The sequence below is a fragment of the Phyllostomus hastatus genome, unplaced genomic scaffold, assembly GCF_019186645.2.
Source record: "Phyllostomus hastatus isolate PE091 unplaced genomic scaffold, TTU_PhHast_1.1 phas_scaffold_501, whole genome shotgun sequence".
Taxonomy (NCBI): Eukaryota; Metazoa; Chordata; class Mammalia; order Chiroptera; family Phyllostomidae; genus Phyllostomus; species Phyllostomus hastatus.
In genome coordinates this window covers 69,008,102-69,034,274 of record NW_025334033.1, presented here as the reverse complement: position 1 = coordinate 69,034,274, position 26,173 = coordinate 69,008,102, and the positions used below count along the sequence as shown (strand labels likewise).

Below are 26,173 nucleotides of genomic sequence, written 5' to 3'. Positions count from 1 at the left end.
GTAACCAAGGACGGAAAGCAGCAGCCACCTGCAGACGGCAGGGGGGCTGAGGCAGCAAAAGGGCTGGGCCCACCCCCATGTGTGGCGGTTGAGCGTAGGGTGTCTCAGCTGGAGAGGATCCCCCATAAAAATGAGGGGTTCCGGCCCCACACTGAGCTCCCCAGCCTGGAGCACCAGTGCCAGGGAGAGGGGCCCACAAAGCACCTAGCTGTGAGACTCAGCGGGGACTCCGTCCATCCGTCCGGGAGAGACGAGACGGAAGGCTGCTGGAAACCCAGGTGTCTTCCTCAAGGACCCACGCACGGGCCCTCGCTGGCGGGCACTCACTCACCTGGGCTCTGGCAGGGGCGCAGCGGCGTGGGGGGCACCGGAGACATCAGGTGAGAAACTGAGGGGTGTGGCTTCAGGGCGAGGCCGGAGAGACAGCTGTCACTGTCCCTGTGCTGAGCCTTCCTCTCCCGCAGCCGAATCTGAGGCTGCAGCAGCCTGGCAGAAGCCCACTAGCTCCACCCTGCCGACACTGAGACCCCGCCCGCCCGCCACAGAGGAGCGCAGGCCCAAGCGGGTGGTGGCTAGCCTGAGACTCTGCGGAGTGGCCTCGGGCTCAGCACTGGAGCCAAACTGGAATCGGCACTAACCTGGCGACCCCCGCCTGTCCCACGCCGGTTGCGACCCTGCCTCACCCATCTGGCATACCATCCGAGGCTCTTTCAGTGGCCTCGGCAGGCCGCGGCAGGGCGCGCGTGCCTTGTGCCTCCTGCTGACCTGCCCCAGGCCAGGCACTGGTGGCCGCTGGCCTCGGTTCGCAGCGTGCCCTTCCCATGCATGTCCCCGTCCAGCACAGGCAGCTGCCGACCGCGGAGCACTGTGTGGGGGGCCCCGGGCTGCTCACGGGCAGTGTCGGACCCTGGCCTGCGCTGGAGCCCTCCCAAGGGCCAGCTCAGACCACAGCGGCGCACCCACCGCCTGGTTAGCGCCACAGCGGCATGCCCAGAAGGGGGTCTTGGCAGGCACCTCCCTGTGGGTCAGCCTCTGCACAGCAGCTCGAATGCTGTGGTCACGGCCAATGCCGACAGCCAGTCAGCCTGCAGGCCAACCCCACCCTCGGACGTGCCGACAGCCATCGAGACTCAACTGCAATGTGAGAGCACCAACAGCCCACACAAGGGACACCCCTGGAGCACCCGGCTCAGGTGACCGGGAGACTGTGCCTCTGTGCCCCACGGGCAACCTGCTGCGTAAGGCCCCCCTGACGAGGCTGGGAAGCAGTGGAGCTACCTGCAAAATGCAGAAGCAAACAGAGAGAGGCAGCCTAGAAGGGGAGACAAAGAAACACGCCCCGACAGAAAGAACAGGAAAAATCTCTAGAAAAAGAGCTGAATAAAATGGAGGCAAGATATCCACCAGATACAGGGCTCAAAATACTCGTTATAAGAATGCTCAAGAAGCCCTGGCTGATGTGGCTCCGTGGACGGAGCACGGGCCTGCGAACCAAAGGGTCACCGGTTCGATTCCCAGTCAGGGCACATGCCTGGGTTGTGGGTTCAGTCCCCAGTTAGGGGTGTGCACGAGGCAACCCACTGATGTATCTCTCAACATCAATGTTTCTCTCACACGTCAATGTTCTCTCCCTCTGTTCCCCTCTCTCTAAAAGGTAAATAAATAAAATCTTTAACAGAGCAAGAATGCTCCAGGAACTCAGTTCAGTGGGAACTGAGAGAGCAAGCACAGAAAAGGACACAGAAGCCGGAAGAAAGAGCCGGTCGGAATGAAGGACACGCTAGGAGAAACCGACAGACGGGGTGAAGCAGAGGACGGAGTCAGGGTCTGGGAGACGAGGCCCCGGAAAACACCCGATGGGGCAGCAAACCAGAAGACGGTGGGAGAGGCCCCCGGGCACGCATCAGGCAGGACAACGTCGGAATGGGTCAACAGTGAGATCAGGGAAGACGAAATCAAAAGACACCTAGAGACAAATAAAGATGAAAACACAAAAAGCCCAAAATTTCTGTAAGTCCCTAAATTGTGGGATACAGCAAAAGCGGTCTAAAGAGGGAAAGTGATAGCAGTACAGGCACACCTCAAAAAACAAGAGAAATCTCACATAAACCATCTAAACTTGCACCTGAAGGAATGATAAAAAGACGACAAAGCCCGAAGTGAGAATAAGGAAGGAAATAGTAACGATCAGAGCAGAAATTAGAAAAGTAGAGTCTAAAAATGATCCAAAAGATCAATAAAACTGAGAGCTGGTTCTTTGAAAAGATACGCAAAAATGACAGACCTGAGAGTACCCAATAAAATCAGAAATGAGAGGGAAATGACAACCGATACCACAGAAACACAAAAGGTTACAAGAAAATACAATGAAAAATTATATGCCAGTATATAATTGTTGGAAAGAAGGGATAAATTCCTTGAGACACCCATTCTTCCAAGACTGATTCAATAAGAAACAGAAGGTCTGAACAGACTGATTACTACCAGTGAAACTGAAGCAATAACCAAAAACACCCAGCAAACAAAAAGTTCTGGACTGGACGACTTCCCAGGTGAGTTTTACCAAACACTCACAGGAGAATGAACACCTCTCCTCCTCAAACTACTCCGAAAAGTCCCAGAGGGCGGAGGGCTCCCAAGCTCGCTTTATGAGGCCGCCATTAACCTGATCCCAAAACTAGATAAAGACATATCAAAAAAAATAAGAAAACAATAGGCCAATATCTGGGACGAACGTTGGCATAAAAATCCTCAGCACAACATCAGCCAACTGAGCTCAGCAACACAACAACAAAGAACATAAAACAAAACAAAGCAGAAACCGACTCGGAGGCACAGAGAACACACTGATGGTTGTCAGGGGGTTGGGGTGGGGGTGGGGGCGAGGGTGGGGGCTGCGTGGGGAGGCGGGGACTGAGAAGTGCCCGTCGGCGGTTGCATTAAACAGCCCCGAGGACGCGGAGCACAGCACAGGGGACGCCGTCGTTGGTATGACTGCAATAACCGTGCACGGTGCCAGGTGGGGGCTGGAAGCACCGGGGGATCGCTCTGCACGGTGTATGATTGTCTAACCACAGCGCTGTGTACCCAGAACGCACGTAATGTTGCCTGTCAACTGTAATTGAAAAAAAAACTATAATAGCAACAGATGACTCTCGGAACGTCCCTCAGTCCCCGGAGTGCAGCACTGTACGCGGCTTGGGGCGCCTCTCGCCAGGCCCCTCCGGTGTGGGAGGAGGTTGCAGTGGCTGGCCTGCGTGTAGGGGCCGTGGCAACCGACAACAATGAGGTAAATAAACGAAACAGAGTGGTGTAAACACGTGTATCGTTCCCCCCCACCCCGGCGCCCGCGCACACGCAGGTGAAACCCACGCTGCGTTAACAAAGGCGCTCCGCCGCACCTGACCGGGTTACTCCGCCCCAGCGGACAGAGAAACGGGCGCCGGGTGGGACGCACGCAGGATCTTGTCGGGGCCAGCACGTCCTCCCGTGCCGTCCACGGTGAGTCAGAGACGGGGCCACGGCCCCCTGCACGGTTTCCGGGCGTGACTTCCACTCGCCAAGCGTTTACTGGGCACGGATGCCGTGAGGGCGCCACGCAGGGCAACGGGAGGAAGTGACGCTCGAGGACAACCCAGGGTCCCTACGCTCAGGGAGCTCACCCGCCCGCTGGCAGGGGACGCAGGGGCTGCGCGACCCGACTCACCGCCCTGCAAGGTGGAGGGAGCCCAGCACCGCGTGTGGGGGCAGGGGCAGGGTGTCCTGCGTTGGAAATGCAGAGGACACACCGGTAACCCCGACAGACTGGGGGAGATCTCTGCAGGCTGCGTCCCCAGGTTGAACTGCATTTCAACACGGACACGGGAGGGACTGATGGAGCGTGACCCAGACATTCCCATGACCCAGCATGACCCGTGGACGTTCTCGGCACACTGGAGGAACGGCGCACACAGTAGGCACACAGTTCTCGGCACACTGGAGGAACGGCGCACACACAGTAGGCACACAGTTCTCGGCACACTGGAGGAACGGCGCACACACAGTAGGCGCCCAGCATTCATGGGGTACCTACTTGGCCGCAGAAACCGGGGCAGATCAGTGTGGTCACATCCATGAAACCATGACGGCGACATGTATCACCAGTCACGTCCCCACGCTAGACTACACGGCCGAACATCTTGCGCTTGCTCTCCAGACCGGACCCTCTCTCCTCCCACCGGCCATGTCCTCTGCGCTGGGGGGCCACCCGCGTGGGGGCTCAACCTGCTGCTCCCTTGCTGTCAGCTTCCCTCTGGGCGTGTCCCACGGGGCACAGAGCCGCAGATGGGAAGGGCGGAAGAGGGTGGGGTTGGGGCATTTATCCCCCCCAGCTTCTTTGTGACTTTCAGAATCAAAATTCAAACCCAGACCTGTCTCCAAAGCCTGGGCTCTGAACCTCAGGAGAAGTAAAGCTGGTGATGGACCCCGGCGGGTCTCGAAAGAAACACATGTAACCTGTCCTGCTAACATTTTCAGGAGCTGATTCACTCTGGGCACGTGTAGCCTGTGCCTGCGTACCTTTCCACATGGTCCTGCAAAGGGGATGCTCCAAGCAAACACTCACGTCAGCTCAGCCGGCTGTGCTCCACGCGCAACAGCAATCGAATAAAAATAACCGCCCCCACCAGAAAGTCGGGCTATTCCGAGCCTCCAGTCTGGACCCCGCCTGGATCGCGGGCCCCACACCTGCTGTCTCCTTTCTCAGCGCCCGGCTGGCCGAGGGGGGCGCCTGTCCCTGGCGGTCCGCAGGCGCACGGCGTGGGCCTCCGTCTGCAAACACGTGCCCCTTGGCACTGCTCCAAACTGCTCTCCATTTTTTCCGCCTCCCCCATTCCTAAGAGCGGCGGCCAGACCCTTGCTGCCACTCTCCGCGTGTCAGAGGACCCCTCCGACGCTGTTCACTGGGCGTGAAGGGCGGCAGCTCGGGGTCTGAGCCCTGCCCCCGGGACTCTGCCCCAGCCTCCCCGGCCGACCGTGTGCGAACACCAGCTCGGGGGGGGGGGGGCGGGGAAGAACGTGCTTTCATGACCCGGATTCCGGAGAGAAGAGGCACAGGCACGTGGGTGTGATCTGACAGCCCCGAACGTCGAGGTCATCATCCCACTCTTTTGTACTTGGCTTTGAACCCTCAGTTAGACATGGTTCACTGTGGGATTCTGTCTCTGTGAAACCATCATTTGAAAAAAAGACTCTGCACGTGACATAAGCCAGGCACAGAGGGAGGGACGCCATAGCACTCATTCCACTCTCGTGAGGGACCGGGGCGATCAGACTTACAGGGACGGGGGGAAGGGCTGCAGGGCCGGGGGAGGAGTTCGTGTCCTGTGGGGACGGAGTTTCAGTGTCACACGACGAGGACCTTCTGGAGACCGATAGTGGTGAGGGCCGCGGCACCACGAACGCACTTAACGCCACTGAACCGCACCCTTAAAAATGGTCAATGGCAAATGTTATGTCATGTGTCATTTACAATGATTTAGAAGTATTCTGAGAAGAGCAGGAGGGTAATTACTAGAATGAGGCCACTGGAGAAAAGCCGAGAGAGCCAGGACTGCTAACGGAAAGACTGACCAGTCTCGTCCAGCTCAGGCACAGCGGCAGGCCGGCTGCCGCCGGGCCGGGAGCATCTGCCAAGGAGACCAGCCCAGGCGGAAGTGACCGTTTACTGTTTCCACTCGGCACTGACTCACCCTCTGCTCCAGCGTGCCCCCGGTGCGGAGGGTCCACGGCGTGGTCCCCCGGGGCCCGCCGGGCCGGAGGGAGGCCAGGGTGTGCGGTGCAGCCTGGGGCCTGCACACACCACGTGCACCCACGGCGCCTAAATGACACCCCGGCCAGGGAGGCTTCCCAGGGCAGGGGAGCTGGGCCCCGAGGACCAGGAGCCAGGCAGGTGACGAAGGACCAGGAAGCACCCCAGCAGGGAAGGCAGGGCACGGCACGGGGGCATGCACGTCACCAGCCTGGAACGTTCAGACGCTACCAGAGCTCAGGGGAGCCTGGTGGGGGGAGGCAGGCGGGAGGCAGTTCACAAGCCAGCCCTGTGTCCTGGCGGCTCCGGAGGACCTCCAGGGGACCGCAGGCAATTCAGACAGCAGCGAGATTTCTGCTGTAGACGGTGCCGGAGTGGCGCAGCGCTCAGGGGGACGCGATGGAGACCCTGCGGCATCCAGAGAAAGGTCCGCACCAGAACTGGCATGCGGCCCCTGCCGGCGAGCAGGCCAGCCTGAGACGCCCCCTTCACGTCCGGGATCGTTCCGGCTTTGGGTCCACCACTCAGTCATCACACACAGGACTGAGTGCTCGGCCGCAGGCAGCGGAGCCCAGGGGAACTGGGCTTGGCCCTTCAATTGTGGGGCTGTTTCCTCACCCATCAAAACAGAGACACCCCGACAGCCACCTCCAGGGGCTGTGGCGAGGAGGAAGCGGGAATGCTGGAAGGGTGCAGCCCGAGAGACACCTGGTGCCTGGCTGGGTGAGCGTTCCAGAACTGTTCGAGTGCCTCATCCCTGCCTCTCGTGACACACACACACACACACACACACACACACACACACACACACACAGAGTCCCCAGCACGGGGACACGGCCCGGCCTCGGAAAAGCTCCAGCCGGGTCTCGGTCCGCGGGAACGGCAGAGGGCGGGCGAGCTGCGGCCCTGCTGTCTAATGGCCCAACGGGCGAGGCCCGGCGACCGGCTCGTTTGTTGCCTTCGTTCCAGCGCCCACGCGGTCCTGGGGGAGCCGTGGCCACGGCTGGCTGGTGGGGCGGTGAAGCATCACCAGCGACGAGACAGCCGGCGAAGCGGCCCCCCCCAGGTCCTGGTCCTGGTAGGGAGCCGCAACTGGGCTGACGCCCGATGACGCCGGAGCACGGGAGCCCCAGCTTCACCGGGGGGCGCCTCCCCCGCGCCCGTTCTTCTAAGACCGGCCGAGTTCTCGTTCCAGAAAATACCCTGTGGGGCGCTGATCTTTCTCACTGCTGGGAATGCTGGCGGTGCCAACAACGACCTCACTGGTGAGCCCACCACTTTGACTGCAAACACTTTTGGTCTCGGGTTTGTTAAACCGCCCAGTGCTTCCTGCCAATGTTCCCGCTCACCGATGCCGGTGACCCGGTGTCCCGCGGGCAGCGTGTCGTCCGTCCCGTCCGTGCAGAGGAGTTCTGACGCCCTCAGGCCCGTGTCCTCACTGTCCCACATCAGGTGTTCCTGAGTGTTACCCACCATGCTCCTCGCCGGGAGTGCCGCCCCTTCTGAACGCCTAAGTCTACCGGCTCTTTGATGAGGGGGCAAGTCACAGGCCACGTGTGTGTGACACGTGTGCACACACCCACACATGTGCGGCCGTGCACGGGTGATATTGAACATGAACATGCACACACCGTTTCAAGCTTACAGAGAAGGGGGGGCTTTCTCTTCTCAATTAAGCACGGCTCAGGGTACACCTGTTACGTGTCAGGCATCCTGCCGGGTGTGTGTGTTCGAGGAGGCGCTGTCAGTCATCCGGTACTCACGGACACCCACCCCACGTCGGGCACTGCGGGGCCCCGAAACACAAGGGTGTTTTCGGGGAGACTCTGCCCACAAGGCAGTGACGGCCTTCCCAGGGATCTGAGGAGCAGCCACAGTGACAGGCTCTGGGACCGTCGTGGTGACAGAGGTGTATGATCTGTGACCCCGAGGATGCCAGGAAGCACACCGCCTCCTGCACGGGGCAGCCAGGGTTGGAGGCAGGGGATGGGGCCAGGGGGCGGCTGACACAGGAGCCGCCCCCTGAAAGGCCGGGGTGCCAGTGCGGGAGGACGGGGCGCGGAAGACCCTCAACCAGGAGGCCCCTACGACCGGCCCTGTCTTCCTGGGGGAGCATCTCAGTGCCTGGCCGGTCCTCTGGGGAGCTCACCCGGGCCGCGGATTCGGTTACCGTCTACATGCTGACGGCTCTCAAACTGTCTCTCTCCAGCCCAGACGTCTCCTGGGCTCCAGCCCCTCAGCCTGTGTGTCCCGCCGCAGGCCGCCAGCGCCCCACCCGTCCTTCTAGCTCCTGTGTGTACCTGGGCACACAGAGCCCACCTGGGAGATGAGCTGGACACCTGGCTGGGCCGACCCTCCCTGTCCCAGCTCCTGACGACACAGTCCAGGCAGGGGGATCCCTACGTTTCCTCCAGGGGAAATGCCCACGGCCTCTCCCCTGCACTCCCACGACAGACTCCCACCTGCACCCACCCCTGCTCTGCCAGCCCACCCTCCACACCCTCCTTCAAAACTCCCTGGAAACCTGACCAGGCCGCTCCCTCACCCCAAACTCTCTGCCCGCCTTCTCTCTGCCCCCCGCCCCCGGGGAGTGAGCCCAGCCTCCACAGCAGCATGGCCCAGAAGCAGGCAGGACCCCGCACCCCACCCAGCCTCCTCTCAGGCCACAGTGCTCCCTTTTCTTTCATGGCAGGAGGTGCTTTCAGTTTCCAAAAGGTCCTTTCTGCCTCTGGGCAGACGGAAAGTCCTCCTCCCCGCCCTCCCCCAGCCCTCTGCACTTACCCCAGGAGGAAGAGCCCCCTCGGTCTCCCTGGGAAGCGCCAGCACCCACCCACCCAGGGCCCCGGGCCTCCACCACTGGCTGCAAGCACTGCCCCTCCGGCTGCCCACCCTGGGCGCGTTACAGAACCAACTGCAGACGCCACGGTGCAGGTCCAGTTCCCAAAGAGCGATGCCAGCTTCCTGGGTGTCACTGGGACCGAGAACCACTGTCACATGAGCACGGGGGCGGGGGGGGGCCTCCCTGCTTGTTTGGTGACAAAGGAGTGGGTTGAAGGGGCCGAGAGGGGTGGCCCAAAGTCTAGCTCGGGGCTGCTGTTTTTAGAAATGGAAACAAAAACCCAGGTGGGAGTGGACCAGGGTCTGAGCTGCAGCATGAGCAGTGGAGAGAGCGCGCCCAGAAGTGAACCCTGGCGTCTGCGATCCGTCGGTCTCTGACTTAGGAGGCGGGCCCACGCGAGAGACTAGAGACAGTCCGCTCAGTCAGCGGTGCCGGGAAAGCCGCACAGACACGTGCAGAAAAATGAAGCTCAACCACCTTCTTACCCCAAACACAAGACCAAACGCCAACTGGATGGAAGACCTAAATGGGGGACTCGAAACCATAAAGCTCCTAGAAGAAAACATAGGCAGTAAAATCTCTGACATTTCTCTCAGCAACATTTTTTCTGCGGTTTCTCCTCGGGCAAGGGAAACAAAAGAAAAAAAATAAACAAATGGGACCACATCAAACTAAAAAGGTTTTGCATCAAACAAAGGAAACCGGCAACAAAGACAAAAGACAACTCCCAGAATGGGAGAAGGTATTTGGAATGATACATCCGATAAGGGGTTCATATCCAAAATGTATAAAGAACTCAGACAACTCAAAAATACCAAAAAAAAGTCATTAAAACATGGACAGAGGACCCGAATAGATTCTTCTAGAAAGAGCACACACAGTTGGCCCACAGACACACGAGAAGATGCTCCAAGTCACAAGTCATCAGAGACACGGGAGTGAAAACTAGAAGGAGGTGTCCCCGCACACCTGTCAGAATGGCAGCAATAAATCAGCAAACAGGTGTCGGCAAACACGCAGGGAAACGGGACCCCTCGCACACTGCCCAGGGGCGTGCAGACGGCTGTAGCCGCTGTGGAAAACAGTCTGGAGGGCCCTCAAAAAACCAGAACTGGAAGTGCCCCGTGAACCAGCGCTGCCGCTTCTGGGCACGTATCCGAGGAAACCTGAAGCCCTGATGGGAAGAACATGGCACCCCTCTGTTCACGGCAGCTCTATGTACAACGGCCAACACAGGGAAGCAGCCCCAGCGCCCAGCGGCAGATGAGCGGATGGAGACGTGGTGCACGTCGACAACGGAATACTGCTCAGCTGTGAAAAAGAATGCAACCTCGCCGCGGGCAACCGCACGCATGGACCTAGCGGGCACCAGGCTCAGTGAAGTAAGCCAGAGGAAGACAAACGCCATGTGATTTCACTTACGTGTGGGATCCAAAGAACAAAGGAAACGAACAAGCAGAACGGAAACAGACTCGTGGATACAGGGAGCCTGAGGATGGGTGCCGGAGGGGAGGGCCTGCGGGGAGGGCGGGGTGAAAGGTGGAGGGAGTGGGAAGCGCCGGCTGGCAGCGGCAGAGCCAGCGAGGGGTGTGAAGCGCAGTGCCTGCAATGCGGTCGGCAACACTGTAACGCCTGCACGTGGTGCCGGGAGGGGGCCGGAGATACTGGAGGAAACGCCTGGTGAAGGATGCCACTACGCTGTGCTCCTGACGCCGACACAAAATAACAGTGAACGTGCAACATGTATACACTTACAATAAACTGGCGAGCCAGCAAATAGAACAATAAGCCTCTATACGGGAAAGGTCAAAAGACAGGAATAAATGCTTCAGAAAAGAGGGAGTAGAAAGAGAAGCAGAAAAAATGTTCAAATGCTCAAGAAATGAAGACACCTAAAAAAAAGACCTGTTTAATCATAAATATCTTAAACAGAATGTTCGGCGCTGGCGGCGGGGCGGCATGACAGGTGTGCTCAAACACGGGGCGACGAAGCACCTGTGACCTGTGACGCGTAATTCCACTCCCGGGGGTCGCAGCGGATAAAGCTGTTAGGAACACAGTGAAATATGTATGTACAAAAAAGTGACCCGTGGAATGTTTTTAATGAAAATCAAATCAGTAAGGCAGGAGCCATGGGTTATCAGACACTTGGGGAGCAGGATCCACAGAGCCGACGAGATGGGAGGGTGTTGGGGAGCGGGGCCCGGGGCGGGGGGTTGCTAGGAAGACCGATTCAAACATTTTACCTTGTCCTGCATGCAGGGACTCCCTGGAAGCCGGTCCCATCTGCCAAGTCGCCTTGAAGGCCCCTGTCCGTGAAAACCTCCCTGACGGCTCCTGTCCTCAGGGTCTTGAACTGTGCGCTGCCCACTGCCCTTGGAAGGTTGTGGGTGGGAGTCGCTCGCAGTCCTGGACGGTGATGCACAGGACGACGGTGCCCAGAATGCAGGACACTGCCAGTCCTGGGCCCCCACCGCAGTGAGTGTGCGGTCTGGCCGCCACCGCCCCCCAAGGCTGGGCCCGGCCGGTTCTCCCTGCCTCCCTCCCTCTGCAGGTCAGACCCCCCACCTGGCCGGGCTCTGGGCTCAGGGTTCTCGCCCGCCTGCAGCATCCGAGCCTGTGGGGCAAATCTGCACGGTGGGGGTAGTTTAGAAAAGACAGGGGGTGTAAACCTTTTCCAGAAAGCCGGCAGGATACACGTACTATTGCATTTTAAGACACAAGTACATGCTCTGCAAATGTGGTTTTCCAAACCAACAGAGTTTTCCAGGAAAGACACAGCTTCAGAGGAAACAGCACTGGAAGTGTGCTCACCTCTCTCTTACTTTAAAGAGTAAGCGCTCTGAAGAAAGAAACTCTTCCCAAGAGCTCTTTCTATAAAGCCGGCCCGAGCGGACGGGCCCGCCGCGCCCGGCACCTAGGACGCGCCCGCTCCTGCACGGCCCTGGGACACGCGTGCGTTCCAGCAGAACCTGGAAGCCGTGTCGACATCCGGTGAGAAGGTCACAGAGCTTTGGGTGGATTTTACTGATGATACTTACATAGCATTTCTAATTTAGAACGTGGTTCTTTGAAAGACCAATGTTTCTGACTTCGTTTAAAACATTTTGCTGATACTAGAAAGCCTCTCTCTATTCGTAAGCTAGGACTTTAAAGATGAATAATAATATTTTCCCTGAAGAAGATTTTTGCGCATCGTACAAAATGCCACGGGTTTTTAGTGCTCGGTGAAGCGGCCTCACCGACAAGAGCGACGCACTGATACGCAGCTGCCTATGTTTCCCGGGATGAAGGCTTTCGCACCACCGGTGTTACGGCGCAGACAGACTGTGACAATGGCCATAAAGTCCAGTCACCCTGCACTCAGCTGATGAAGTCTTTCTTCTCAGTCACCCTGCACTCGACTGAAATGTTTATTTCGTTACGAGAATATAGGAAAAGGCTTACACTATCTCAGAAATTAAAAACAACCAACAAAGCCCTGGCTGGCATAGCTCAGTGGATTGAGGGCGGGCTGCGAACCAAAGCATCGCAGGTTCGATTCCCAGTCAGGGCACATGCCTGGGTTGCAGGCCACGGCCCCTAGCAACTGCACATCGATGTTTCTCTCTCTCTCTTTCTCCCTCCCTTCCCTCTCTAAAAATTAATAAAATCTTTAAAAAAATAACCAAATGCTTAATTTTTAATTTTACTTTTTAAGGTGTATTTTATCCTTATTCGAGAGAGAAGGAGAGATGGAGAAAGAGAGAGGGACAGAAACCTCGATCAGTTGCCTCTCCCACACAACCCAGCCAGGAATCGAACCCACGACCTAGGCCTGTGCCCTGACCGAGAATCAAACCGGCAACCTTTCAGTTATGGGAAGATGCCCCAACCATCTCAGCCATGCCGGCCGGGGCCGAATGGTTACTTTTAAAACACAGTTCCGTGAACTTCCCACCACCACAATGCTTGGGTTTGTTTATAACGTCATAAATGCTTGTGGTTTGGCTATAAAATAAAATCCTCGCCGGGTGGAGGCAGCGCCAGGTGCTCCGGTGAGACACTCGCGCCGGCGCGGGCACTTGCCCTGCCCTCTCCCGCGAGAGCCTTTCCTTCCGACGCTGCTGCCATCGCGGGAGGCCAGGCCGGGCCACCGCCGCCACGTGAGGGTGCAGAGGGGGTCCGAGGTGCGTTCTCCTGCTGAGTCCGGAGGACTCTCTCCCAGGAGCTCCTTGATCCTGTCTAAAATCTAGCCGTTTGCCAGCCTTAAATAAACGACTGTTAATTCCTCCACTCTAAAGGCTTGGGGTTGAAAACATTCCAAAACTAGAAAAAATAAACAGCAATAGCTCAGGAGATTATGAGGGTGACTTCGAAATACGTCTGGGAGCGGCAGGCGGCACACACCTGACCTGCCGTGGGCCCTGCAGGAGAACCCCCTCTACGTCAGGAAACTTCTAGAGGTACTATGTACAGGCTTCATGAGGAATAGAATGAGGTCTCTCGCAACACCTTCCGAGGCAAAATGGAGAAAAGGTTAATAGCTGAACTCATGACCCTTTAAGGCAATGCCCAACCTCCAAGTAACTGTCATGCGGAAATATGTTCTGAGGGCTGGGACGGTCCCCTGCATCACAGCGCAGACTGCAACTGCCTGAGCACCTGATGGAGTTCTGCTCAGAACAAAAAGCAGGAGAAGAAAGGGCTCAGCCATAGTTCATGTAAACAAACAAGAATTTCAGATGAAAATCGGTAAGAGGTAACAATGTGGCACGACCAGCAAAAGAGCAAACGTGATCCCGGGCTGCATCATTAGAAACACAGACTACAGAATAAGGGAGGTGACGCAGCCTGTTCTCCTCTGCTCTGTTCAAAAACCACGCCTGGGACACCACGCTCAGTTGTGTCGAGTTTTAATGGGCATACAGACAAAAGGAAACAAGTACAGCCATGGCAACCAGGATGACGAAGGGTCTGAATATGCCATATGAGGAATTATTATTTTTTTAAGATTTTTATTTATTTATTTTTAGAGAGGGAAGGTGGGGGGGAGAGAGAGAGAGAGAGAAACATAAATGTGCAGTTGCTGGGTGGGGGTCATGGCCTGCAACCCAGGCATGCGCCCTGACTGGGAATCGAACCTGCGACACTTTGGTTCGCAGCCCGCGCTCAATCCACTGAGCTACGCCAGCCAGGGCTTGAGGAATCAGTTTTTAATGGCAATGTTCGGCTAGAAGACTTGAGAAGGAGCTATCATGCTTGCCCTCCAACATGTGCCGACCTTGCGTACGGAAAAGAGACGTCACCTGCTTTGTGCGGCCCGTGGGGCAGAGGGTGGACCAAGTTTGACCGCACGTGGGAACAACCATCTGAACGGCCTAAAGGACGAACAGGATGCATCGGGGAGAGAGAGAGTCTCCAGGCCCTTGGAACTGTGCGAGCATGGGCTGAATACCCCTTGGGAGCACCCCCCACCGCAAACAGAGATGCCCAGCCCTGGAAGAACGGGGGTGCGGCGGGGGGCTGGACCAGTGGAAGGTGGGGCGGCAGAGGAGGCCAGAGCGCAGCCTCCTTCCACTTCAGCTGGAGCGGCGCCATGCCCATCTGCCTTGCACTCGGGTTTCTGGGCGAGCAGCACGTGGAAGAAGCAGTTCAAAAGCTTAAGAAAGGAAAACAGGAGACGAGATGACTACCTACGAAGTCCCTTCAAGTGCTGAGATTCTTATCACCCCTGGCCACGAGGCACCGTGTGTGCTGGCACGTGGACACTTCGGTGAGCTCTGACTGGGGACGGGATGGAAAGTGACACTGTAGTCTCAACGCTCTGTTCTTCGCACCGTGGCTTTCCCTCTTTCGTGCAGGTCCTTAATCCCCTATTCTGGTACCAGCAAGGTGTCGTAAAAAGAGCTGATATTAGCCCTGGCTGGCGTAGCTCAGTGGATTGAGCGTGGGCTGCGAACCAAAGTGTCGCAGGTTCGATTCCCAGTCAGGGCACATACCTAGGTTGCAGGCCACGGCCCCCAGCAACCGCACATTGATGTTTCTCTCTCTCTCTATCTCCCTCCCTTCCCTCTCTAGAAATAAATAAATAAAATCTTTTTTTAAAAAAGAGCTGATATTTAGGTTTCATAAAATCCAGGTTGGCTCCTCCAAAACGTGAAACCCGGAGTTAGCATATGACCCGGCAACTCCACTCCCAGGTGTCTGCCCAAGAGAAACGACGTTTGTTCACACGGACACCTGTCCGTGAATCGTGTACGACAGTCAGAAAGTAGGAGCCCCGAGTGTCCACCAGCTGGCAGAGGATAGGCGCACGGGGTCCATCCCCACACGGGGACATTATGTGGCCACGGCGGGAATGAAGTACTCACACGGGCTTCCGCTCGGACGGACCCTGCAGCGGCACGCTCGGTGAAAGACACAAAGGCCCACTATTGTACGGTCCGTTCACACTGACCACCCACGACCTGAATCAGGGACAGGAAGAAGACCTGCGGTCTCCAGGGTCTAAGGTGATGGAGGAACAGGAGTAAGTGCCACTGGGGACTGGGGTTTCTACTTGGGGCGATAAAAATGTTCAGACATTAGACAGTGGTGATGCTTGCACAGTGCTGCAAATACACTAAAAGCTGCTCAATCGCATACTTTAACGGGGTGAACTTTTATGGTATGTAAATTATCTCAATAAAGCTGCTTTTAAAACAAACAAGACAAAAAAAGACTCGGACTGTATCGAGGCCTCAGTAGTCGGGAGGCCTTATAAAGTCCCAAACCGCCTTGAGCCCCCGTGTTCTCACATGTGAAAGCGGGTGGTGACTCTGCCTCCTTCCCGGGGAGGGGGGGGCTCCGGAGAAAAGGTGGAATAGGGGGTCGTGTGTCCCCCGTCATACACTGGCTCACAAATGAGAGCTTCCGTCCACTTTTCAAATATCATAGTTCTTCTTCGAGCAATAACGGAAGTCTGTGATTTCTCGCTCACTTTACGGAGTTCTAAACACTCTGAAAAAAACCAACAAACAAAAACGGGGTGCAGATTTCCTGTGTAAGTAAAAGAGCCAGCATCTAAGAGATGAGAGTGACTAGTCCGTCCTTCAAGAGGGCTGGAAGCTGCCAGGCCCGTGTGTGCGTGTCAACTACAAGCCGAGTAGGAGAGGTAGCCAGAAAAAAAGCACTGAGGGGGGAGAGAAATTTCTTTCATCGGAACAAAATTTTCCCTTCCTCCTTTCTCACTCAGACACTACCCTCTGCCTGTAGCATGTCAAGTGTGACAGCCACCCAGAGAGTGAGCAGGGGCTGTGCTTTCCGAAGCCAATACGTAACTGTGACTTTTTCCTCCCTGTCATTTCCAAAGGCGTGGAGCTGTCCTCCACATATGAAAATTCATGAGTTCGTATATTATGCTGTTGTAGTCTTGCCATTGTAATGTAAATCTCTAATTCAAAAAGGAAAAAAAATGTTTCAATGCAGCTAATAAAATATCCAAATGTTTAATTTAGTTCTTGGTGAAATGGTGTCTCTGTGATCCACGACTTTAATTGAATCACCATAGTAATTAACTGAATTGTATTCATTTACATTTCCACTTAATGGAAGCTTCTTAAAATGAATAATTTCACATCGAAACATCTGTTGCTTAAGACGTCATCAGCGAGCATCCATTTCTGCCCCACAGACTTCTCCTGCTTTAAACTGCATTCATAAGGTAACCGAAAACTAATAAGTAACAGAGCTAAGTAAGAACTTGCTGGAAAAAGTAAATCAACAGTCATGATTCACTCAATTGTGTCTTGAAGTGGTCTTATTGTTTGCTTCTAGTTATTTTTAAATGATTTTCTTTGAATTGTTACATACAACATGTAAGAGCTAGGTTTTACTTTCTTTTAGACATCGTTACCACTAACATACCTTACCAATATCTCTAAACCAGCAATTAAGAAGAAAGCAGAAAATTTTAAAAATTCATGTGTAGATAATGTTTAGGTCAACATTGTGACTGAAATGCTATTTAGAAACAGTATGTTCAAATCCAAAAGAAGAGAGAGAAAAGAAACAATGTGGCCATCCCCCTCCCCCAAAACAACGACTCAAATAAAAACATCGAGGCTCACTTCATAACCTAAGTCAAATCGTCAACATATATGAATGGCCTCATATTCATTGTTTAAAAGCCTCTATGCCTGGAAATCATTGAATATAATTTTCCAGCCACATGCCTTGCACAACTTAACACAAGAGGAATTCTATTACAACCATGCAGGAGGTGGCACTACCGTTTACATAAAAAAAAAAACCACACACAAATTCAAATATGATTGATTATAAGTCAACTAAGGAAAGTATTCAAAATTCAACTGAGGAATCCATTCAACCTACTGGAGAGGAAAGCCCTTCCCGCGGTGAGGCTACAAGGGATTCCAGTAGCTGGAGGAATACCAAACGCCCTTTATCTGCCTTACCACCTGGGGAGGGTCAAACACCACAGGGGCTCTGCTCTGGGTTCAGTCTGAAGAGGGTCAACATTTTCATTCCGCTGAAGGCAGCATTACTAATTCAGGGGAGGCCCACATGTGATTAGCATGAAAATGAGAAAGCGCCAAAACTATCAGAATACACCCCTCCCATGCAAAGGTGATACATTTCCCTAGAGAGTAAAATATTACAGAGAATGCATGAACACACTCGCTAATCTTTATTGCTCCAACCAATACCTCTATTTGCAAACAGGTGTTAAATAGCTAGCAAAGTTCCCTTAAATCACAGTTACAATTGCAAAATAAATAGCTTGAGTTGTCAAAGCATCTAGAATTCCAAATTATTCCAACTGCACTAGAGGCCAATTTTTTAAAATACACATTTTCCCCCTTTACAAACTTTTGGGGCTCTCTGATAGAGCAATAAATTCAAGACATAAAAAATTATGTTGCTAATTTTTGTGCATGAATTATCACACATAATGCTCTGACAAAATATGCAGCGTGCTGTGAAAATCTTTTTCAACCTTGCTAGTGAGATTGAAATCTTTCGGGCATGCAGGATTTTATATTTTTAAAAGATACCATACTGGTAGCTATTAATGTTTCCTTTCTGTTAAAAGAATTAAAAAAAATATTTTTTTCAAAATGTATCACCCCGTAAGCAAAATAAGTGGAAACACTTTTAGGGCAGGTCCGCTTTGCCTGCCCATTCCGACTGCATTGAACTGGGATGATTTCATCCAAGTGGACCTGAATGGATCCTGGGGGTCCAACCGCAACAAACACTGCGTGCATCCTCGCAGGCGTGTTTTGTTATTAAGTGATTTGTTTGCCGAGTTCTCCATCCAGACCCTTCCAAACAGATGCGAGTTTGGACGCAGAACGCAACACGTCCCCGTCCCCGGAGCCGCGGGGTGGCCGGGCCTCACGCGCGCTGCCCGGCCGGTGCGCTCGCGCAGGAGGCGCCCGGGCCGGCCGGCCCCGCGCGCGCTGGCCGGAGCGGGGCGGGGGCGCGGCGAGCGCGGCTCCGGGGCCCGCGGCCCAGCACAATGCGCCCCGGCGGCGGGAACCGCGCGCCCCTCCGCCGCAACTTTGCGCGGCCTCCCCGGCCGCCCCCCCGGCCTCGCCCCTCCGCCCGGCCCCCGCCGCGGCCCCCGCCCTCCCGCCCGCCGCGGCTCACCGTTGCAGAACTGGAGCAGCGAGGACGTGTCGTACAGGCTGCTGTAGCTCGAGAAGCCGTCCTCCATACTGAGGCCGCCGGGCAGCGCCCGCTCCCCCGGCCCGGCTGCGCCGCCGCTCACCCCCACACTGAGCCGCCCGAGCCGCGGCCGGAGCTGGCGCTGGGGCCGGCCCTGCTGTGGCGGCCGCTGCCGTTACCAGGGCAACCCCGGGCCCGCCGCCGCCGCCGCCGCCGCCGCCGAGCGAGCCCGCGCCGCCTCTGCCCGCCAGGGGGCGCCCGAGGCGCAGACGTGGCCGGGCGGGGCCGCGGCTCGGGCGGGGCCGGGGGCGGAGTCGGGGCGGGGGTCCGGTCTGCCGGGTCCCGGGAGAGGAAGGAGGGCGCGCGGCTCCTCCCGCGGGGACACTGTGGGATCCTCGGGGCCGGGCCGCCTCCTCGGGGAGGGCGAGGCGTTGGGGACGCCGAGACAAAGGCCAGCGGGGAGGGCGCTGGCGACGCGGGTGGGGGCGGGGAACCCTACCACGGACGTTGCGCTCCCTGCTGGCCCGGGCAACCCCTGCTGCGGGCGCCAAAGCCCGCGCTCCCCGGAGGCGCCGTCCCCGGGCTGGCCGGCTTCTCCAAGGCCAAACATGGACAACTTGTGAGCCCAATTCAGCCGCCTTTCCACCCCAGAGCAGCTCCGCTTTTGGCCGCGTCCTGCGACGAGGCGGGCCCCGCTGTCCCTACGGTGTCCCGCGCAGCAGGGCCCACCTCCGGGGAGAAGGAGTGGGGGCTCCTGACTCCTGGCATCTTCGCTCACGAGCGGAAAAAGATGCGGCTTCCCACTTCCAAAAGCAGAAAGTCTGGGTATTTACAGGAGTTAAAACATCTGCTCAGTTCTCTCCCCCTCCCCCTGCCATCAGCGCCCGGGGTGCAGACTTGTTACACTACATCTAGTTGACTTGTTACACTACACTCTAGTTGACTTGTTACACTACACTCTAGTTGACTTGTTACACTGCACTCTAGTTAACTTGTTACAGGACCCGAGGAAATCAGGATTCATTGTGTCTCAGAGAGAAAGAGTTGGGACACAGTACCACAGTAGCAGAAACACCCAAATGCGCAGGGTTGTAACTTTTCCAGCTCACACGCACACAGGCTAGGTGGACGGTATACATTCACTACCTGAAGCCGGAAGTAAAGGTGCTGCTGGCGAGTCAGAGAGAGAGTCCGCTGAGTGGGTGACCTGGCTGCACAAAACAATCTGAGCGGTTTCAAGTTGTAGTTACTCACTCGTGTGGGTTGAACACATTAAGGTGAAATGAAGACCCAGTGAAAAGTTACTCTTGGGAAAGTCTGTGGGCCTCACTGGGGTCCAGAGACAGAGCAAGGCCCATGTTTCCACCAGGAAGGCAGAAGGCGGGACCAGGCCCTGGGCTCTGTCGCTGTGTGTGGCATGTTTGGCTTATGTTCGGCCACGCCTGGCATCCGATGCTGAAGGCAGAGGGGGCAGAGGGAGCTCTTATCCCCATCCTGGTCAGGGAGACCGAGCACAGAAGACAAGAAGGGGTTAACAATCCGAAAGGTACCTGTGGGAGGCTGCCGCGCCACAAGTGCTGTTGTTCGACTGGGACCTGGTGTTTGAAGGACAGTGGGAAGGGCAGTGTTAGTGATCCCGGAGGAAAGGTGCAGGGCCTGCTGACAGGTGAACGGGCTGATCTGATGTGACTGGACAGCTCAAGTTGCAGACGCTGGGAAGTAAGAGTAGACAGAGGGAAGGGGAGCAGGAGGAGACCTGGCAGGAGATGGAGGGAGGCAGGAGGTGGGCACGCAGGTAAACGGCTGATGGGCGCACTGCGGGGGAGATGAGTCTGAGTGCGGACTGGCCTGCGGGGGCCAGGGCCCGGGGCCGGAGCAGCCTCGGGTGTCTGCATGGCTCCGGAGATGGGCGCTGAGGTACAGACAGTCCGAAGGAGAACGAAGCACGGACCGGAGGACCCCAGAGCCGGACAGTCAGAAAGGCCGAGAGGGACAGCACGCCTCCCGTTACAAATGCCCTGCGGCTACTGGAGGTGGAAGGGGGCTCTGGCTGGTGAAAGAACTGGGATTTGGGATCTGCTGGCGAGGAGGTGATAAATGCACTGCCTGTCGGGGGTGGGGATGGAGGGTCAGACAGGAGCTGGGCAGAGCCTTGGGGAGAGAAGAGAGGAGGCTGGAAGGCAGGGTCAGAGGGGGATGAACACCAGCCTCAAGTATCATCTCATTACACCACGAGCACAGGAAGCTGCGAGGAGCCTTGTCGCAGACCGGCCGGGGAGGACGAGCCCGGGAAAAGGCCCTCCCCACCGGTGGCCGAGGGCCTGCAGGTGACCTGGAGCATCACCTGCCACGGGAGCAGGGCTGCTGGGCAGGAAAAGGGGAGCACGTGCACCTGCATGCGAGAACTCTGGCAGCCTTGGCTGCTGTGGTTTAGTGGTCTGAGTGCCGGCCCACAAACCAAAGGGTCCCCTGTTCAATTCCCGGTCAGGATTGATGTTTCTCTCCCTCTCTTCCCCTCTCTCTAAAAATAAATATATATATATATTTAAAAATAAAGTACTCTGGCAGGGAAGGGAAATGGGGCCAAACGTAGAGGGCAGGGGTGCCAGAGGGTCCCATAAAGTCTCCCCCAAAGTGCCGACGGACCCTGTGCATCTCTAAGGCAAGAGACAGGTGCTGTGCAGAAGGGCCTTTGAAAGGTGACACTTAACACACGTGCGTGTTTGACCTTTACCCTTCTCTGCTTTGTCTCACTCCCCATCCTCCCCCCCTTCTAGTCCAATCTTTACTCTCTCTTTCTGCTCCGCTTTGTGGTTTGTGTATCAGGGTACCTTGGACAATTGACATAAAAAGCTGAAGTATGGCATCTTGAACTTGGGAAGGAAAGGATAACTGTGAATAAATGCTCAAAAGATGGTTCTCTTTCCCTGGCCGGTGTGGCTCAGTTGGTTGGAGCGTCATCCCACACACCAAAAGGTTGGGGGTTCAATTCCCAGCCACGGCACATGCCTAGGTTGTGGGTTCCATCCCAATCCGGGTGAGTATGGGAGGCAGCCAACCGATCAGTGTTTCTCTGTCATATCAGTGTTTCTCTCCCTTCCTCTCTCTTTAAAATCAATAAACATTTTAAAAAGATAGTTCTCTTTAAGAATGGTAGCATTCTTGATTTATAATGTTAAAAGTATGATCTTTGGTAGCCCAAACTAAAAACAACAACAAAAAAATAAAGGCTAGGGAATAAAAATTCAGAAGAGGGACAGGGGAAAAATTGAGCTGGAGGTTTTCTTAGACGATTTTACTGCCACTGGAGCAAAGTTACAAATAGCAATTAAGAACTCAGTCCACTTGCTTTGCGATGATAAAGATCGTTGTTAGTCTCTCAACTTAGAGTATTAAACAGCCATGCTCTCCCCGCAATAGTAAAAACATACTCTAAAAACAGCAAGTGCAGTGTAATGGCAAGGACAGGCGTGTTAAGTCAACGAGGTGTTATACACACAGCACTGAGAAACGGTCTACGAAGAACATTCGAGGAAAATCTCTGAAAACTTAATTAGTAACATGAGATTTTGAGCCCAAACATTTTTAACAGACTGTTATTTCACGCCGTTTAGGGATAATTTATGGCTCGGGTCCAAAGAAACGCTGTCATCATGATACGTGATGTGGGCGCTCGGGGACAGCGTAAGCGCAGCGTCTGTGCGTTCACAGCACGTCCGCACGGCCTGTGCGGAGGAGACAGGAACGCGGCCGTCCTGGAGCCTTCGTTCATCGAGAAGTAATAAGATTATGCAGAATCACGATCATCTATTGTCTACTTCAAGATTCCTCCAGAAGCAGTTGCACCGTGCCAGGCAGCAGGCTTGGGCCTGGGTACAGCTCCCTTCAAAAGTCACATCAGCGCTCGAAAAATGAAACAGGAAATCCCTCTCTGGGACCGTCCCCAAAGGAATGGAAGGGAGGGTCTCGAAGACGATCTTTGTGCGCCCGTGTTCACGCCAGCGCTGTTCACAAGGGGCAAAACGTGAAAACCACCCGCGTGCCCATGGACAGAGATGCACAGAGAGGCAGAACACGCTGCATCCGGACGACGGCAGGCTCTTCAGTCTTAAGAAGGAAGGAACCCGACTCCTTCTGCAACCTGGGCCAGCCTCGGGGACCTGGTGCCGCATGAAATAAGCCAGCCACAGAATGACGGTATTGTCTGATTCCGCTTCTGTGCGGTCCCCAGAGCAGTCAAATTCACAGGGATGGAAAGTAGAATGGTGGCTGCCAGGGGCCCCGGGGGGGCAGTTAACAGGGACAGAGTTTCCGTCCGGGATGTCAAAAAAGTGCTGGCGATGGTGGTGGTGATGGTGGCACAACCATGTTGTAACCGTACTTGTGACTATATGTAACCATACTTGATGCCGCTGGGCCGCACGCTCAGAAAGGGTTGAAACGACGAACCCTGTGCTACCTGTATCTGACCGTGAGACAAGAGAAGAAACGTGATAGGAAACGTCACCGAGTGCTGAGCACAGGGAGAACGAGCGTTCGCCTTCCAGCACGGCTCTTTGCTCCAGACACCTATCTGGGGGCTGAGCTGAGACGTAACGTGTATCCCTCCCTGCAGGTCACGACGTCTAGGAGACATTCACGCGCACGGTAGTCTCACAAGTAAATGTAGCCTTGCAAATCGTGGTGGGTGACGAAACAGAAGAGAGGGAGTAGGATGATGCGGGAGCGTCTGAATATGGGGCTGAGCAGGGAGAGGGGGAGGAGAGGTGCAGACTGGCGGGGGCCAGGGGTATGGAAGGCCCCGGGGGAAGCCAGCTCATCCGAGGGACGCTGGAGATGATCTCCTGAGGGCTCTGGTTTTGCTCTGGGAGCAAAGGCAAGCGGCCCTTCCGTGAGTATTATGGGTTACCCTGTGTCCTCCCCAACACACACACACACACACACACACACTCCTATGTTGAAGTACTAAGCCCTGGTACTTCAGAATGTGATTTGGAGCTGGGAGGGGACCATGTTAAAATGAGGTCATTACGGTGCACCCTAATCCACGCTGGCTGGTGTCTAGGTAAGAAGAAGAATCTAGGGCGCACACACACACACACATGGGGAGGACCCCGTGAAGACACAGGGAGAAGACCACCATCTACCAGGCACGAGAAAGGCCTGGACTACTCTTTCCTTCACAGCCCTCCGAAGGGACCGTCCCTGTCGGCACCTTGACGCTGGACGCCAGCCTCTGGAGCTGGGGGATGATATGTGCTTGCTGTTGAAGGCTCCCAGTCTGTGGGACCTGGTCACAGCCGCCCTGGCACACTAACAGTGTCGCAGACTCAGGACACCATTCCATACTGACATTAAAAGGTAACGTACGCTTTCTCGCGAGAAGACTAGTACGCTGTGAAATGCGAGGTAGTCACAGATTCTTAGATTCAGCAGAGAACATTAAGTCCCGAGGTCTCCAACCCGCCAGCCCATGCAGCCCCCCCCTCCTGCAGCGCCCCTGACAAATGCAGGTCCCTCAGGCCAGTGCAGTGGTGAAGAGCTTGAGTAGTTACAGGATTGATGGTTAGTTTTATCCCAAACTGCCCTTCCCAAAGCATCCCTCCTGGACCACCCCCTCTTGCCTGGTCGATTTAGCCTTCCCCCTGTTCTGGTGCGAGCTTTCGCCTGTCCAGCCTGAGTCCTGGTTTCCACAGCCCTGTGTGGTCACTCCAGGGTTAACTCGCCCAAAGAGGGCTTAACGAGGTCATTTCATTCTCTGTCGCCTACCCCCACGTAGTGCAAATGCCTTGGCTCAGACCTCGAGTCTGTGTTCCTGCCGCAAATGCTGCCTTTGGCATCGGACGCGCTCCTGCCACACTGCGCGCTCAGCAGCTCCGCACGGTGCTCAGACATGCCCTACGCTTGGATGCTCTGGACCTGCGCCCGCGCCCCAGGCCCCAGGTGCCTGCCTTCCCTGGCCACCAGCGTGGAAGCTGCCTCCGTCCCCGTGAACTTGGCGGCCTCTGCAGTCAGGAGCGAGGCTGGCTGCTTGCTGCACTCCCACACCTGCTGGCGCTTCACTGTATCCATTATGTCAACCTTGTATCCACCCACCCCTGCCTGGTAGGAACCAGTGCCTACGTTCGTACGTGCGTATGTGCGCGCCAGTGTCTCCCCCAGGATATTAGATGCCTCTAACGCACCATGCTCGACACAATGTTGAAAGTAGTTGGTGCTGAGTAAATGATGAGTGAATGAATGCATGGATGCATGCACGAATTGTCTAGATAAAATCAGTCGCCCATAACATGCGATAGGCCTTCAGAAGTCTAGAGAGCTCCCATCTTCTCCAGGTAAAGTGCTCCATTTCTTCCCCATCCAGCAGGTGACAGTTTCTGGACCCCTCGTCTGCAGAGATGCCCACCCCACTGAAAAGAAACAGGGCTCTTTCCTACTGATTCCGGCACTCAGAATCGAAGACAATAACCTCAGAGGACTGACCTGGGTGACATTTCCCTTCTGATGCAACTGAAGTTCGTATTGATTCTTTTTTTTTTTTTTTTTGAACAGTCGGGATACTTACTGTTGGTTCCTGTTGAACTTCCCGTCAATTATAAAACCAGTCTTTGCAAATGAACTACCGTTGGGTCTTCTCCATCCTATAACTGAACTAATTGATTTTTTTTAAAACCTAAAGACAGACTTTATCTTTACGCCTGTTAAATGTCATTTTGTTGGTTTCAATCCATCCCGCTAGCCAATCAAAGTCTTCTAAACTCTTAAATCTGGCATCGAACTCATCAGCCTGTGACAGCAGCCAATGTGCCATAACGAATGCTCCAGCGTCTCCTCCATCCCGTGATTGACAAACGCGTTAGCAGCGCCGGAGTGGGCGGGGCTCTGCGCGCACCCGGCGCCTCCTCGCCTGCCTCGCCCGCCTGGGCCGCCTCGCCCGCCTGGCCCGCCTCGCCCGCTGCACCTCCGTGGGTCCGTTGGTCAATACTCTGAACACGTGTGTTCAACTGAACGTGAAATTGCCCCAGTTGTGCATCCGCCCAGCCCGTGCTGCTCCGCGTCACCCACAGGGTGTGGAGAAGGCGCCTCCCCGGCGCTTCGCAAACGCGGGGAAAGGAGGGAACGACGTTGCTTTGGCTCCTGGTAAATCGCTTCCCTTCCAAATCCTGCACCCACACACCCGCTCTTCCAAGATCTGCTACCATTTTCGCTCAGAACCAATGTTAACATCGACCTTGTCTTCTATAGTTTCCAGAACGCCACTGTTTCTGCTTTTTGGAAAATCATGACATTTTTTTCCCTTCCCAGTTTCCTGCGACTCCCATCCGGCCCAATCCGAGACGGTTTGCCCTGGGCCTCGAGAGCAGCCGGGGGGTACCTAGTCAGTCCCCCCGGCCGACTCTCACTGTCTTGGGCTCCTGACAGTTTCCCATCAGGGTCGTTTCTTCAACTCCTTCCGGTTTGAAAATGAGTCTCCTTATTTGAGAAGAAGAGAGCCTCAATGTCCGAAACAGGCAGACGGGTGTTCAGAGTCCTTCCCAGCCCCGTTCCCCTACCCGGCCCACCCACGCTGCTTTCCACGCCTCACCCGCGCCCCCCCCCCCCATGACAGCCTGCCCCTGGGGCTGTGCTTGTGTGCGTCCCCTGCGGAAATGCCCTTGACTCAGTCTGTGGCCTCCGCTCAGACGCTGCCTCCTCTCTGTCCTGCCAGGTCGTCCCCGCCCCTTCGGATTGCTCAGGGCAGCCGGCACCTTTCACCTGTGCAAACCAGCCTGCCCCCTTGAAGCTGGACTGGGGGCGGGCACCTGGGGGCCTTGAGGCCAGGCCTCTGCTCCTCACCCTGTTCCTTCAGCCTCTCCCACAGCAGCCACGCAGGGGGCCTCCCAGGGCTCTGC

General features: G+C 55.7%; 1 protein-coding gene across 3 annotated transcripts in view; it reads right to left on the bottom strand.

Annotated features, from left to right (window-relative positions):
• EML1 (EMAP like 1) overlaps positions 1-26,173 on the bottom strand; it is a 133,984-nt gene that overhangs the window by 76,062 nt on the left and 31,749 nt on the right. For 2 of the 3 annotated variants that reach the window (XM_045822947.1, XM_045822949.1), the window contains exon 1: positions 18,264-18,405. The exons of the other annotated variant lie outside the window; for it this stretch is intronic. In XM_045822947.1, coding sequence (XP_045678903.1) covers positions 18,264-18,330 — 67 coding nt within the window. In that variant the 5' untranslated portion in view covers positions 18,331-18,405. Of the gene's footprint in view, positions 1-18,263; positions 18,406-26,173 lie in introns of those variants that run through there. 3 annotated transcript variants of the gene reach the window in all.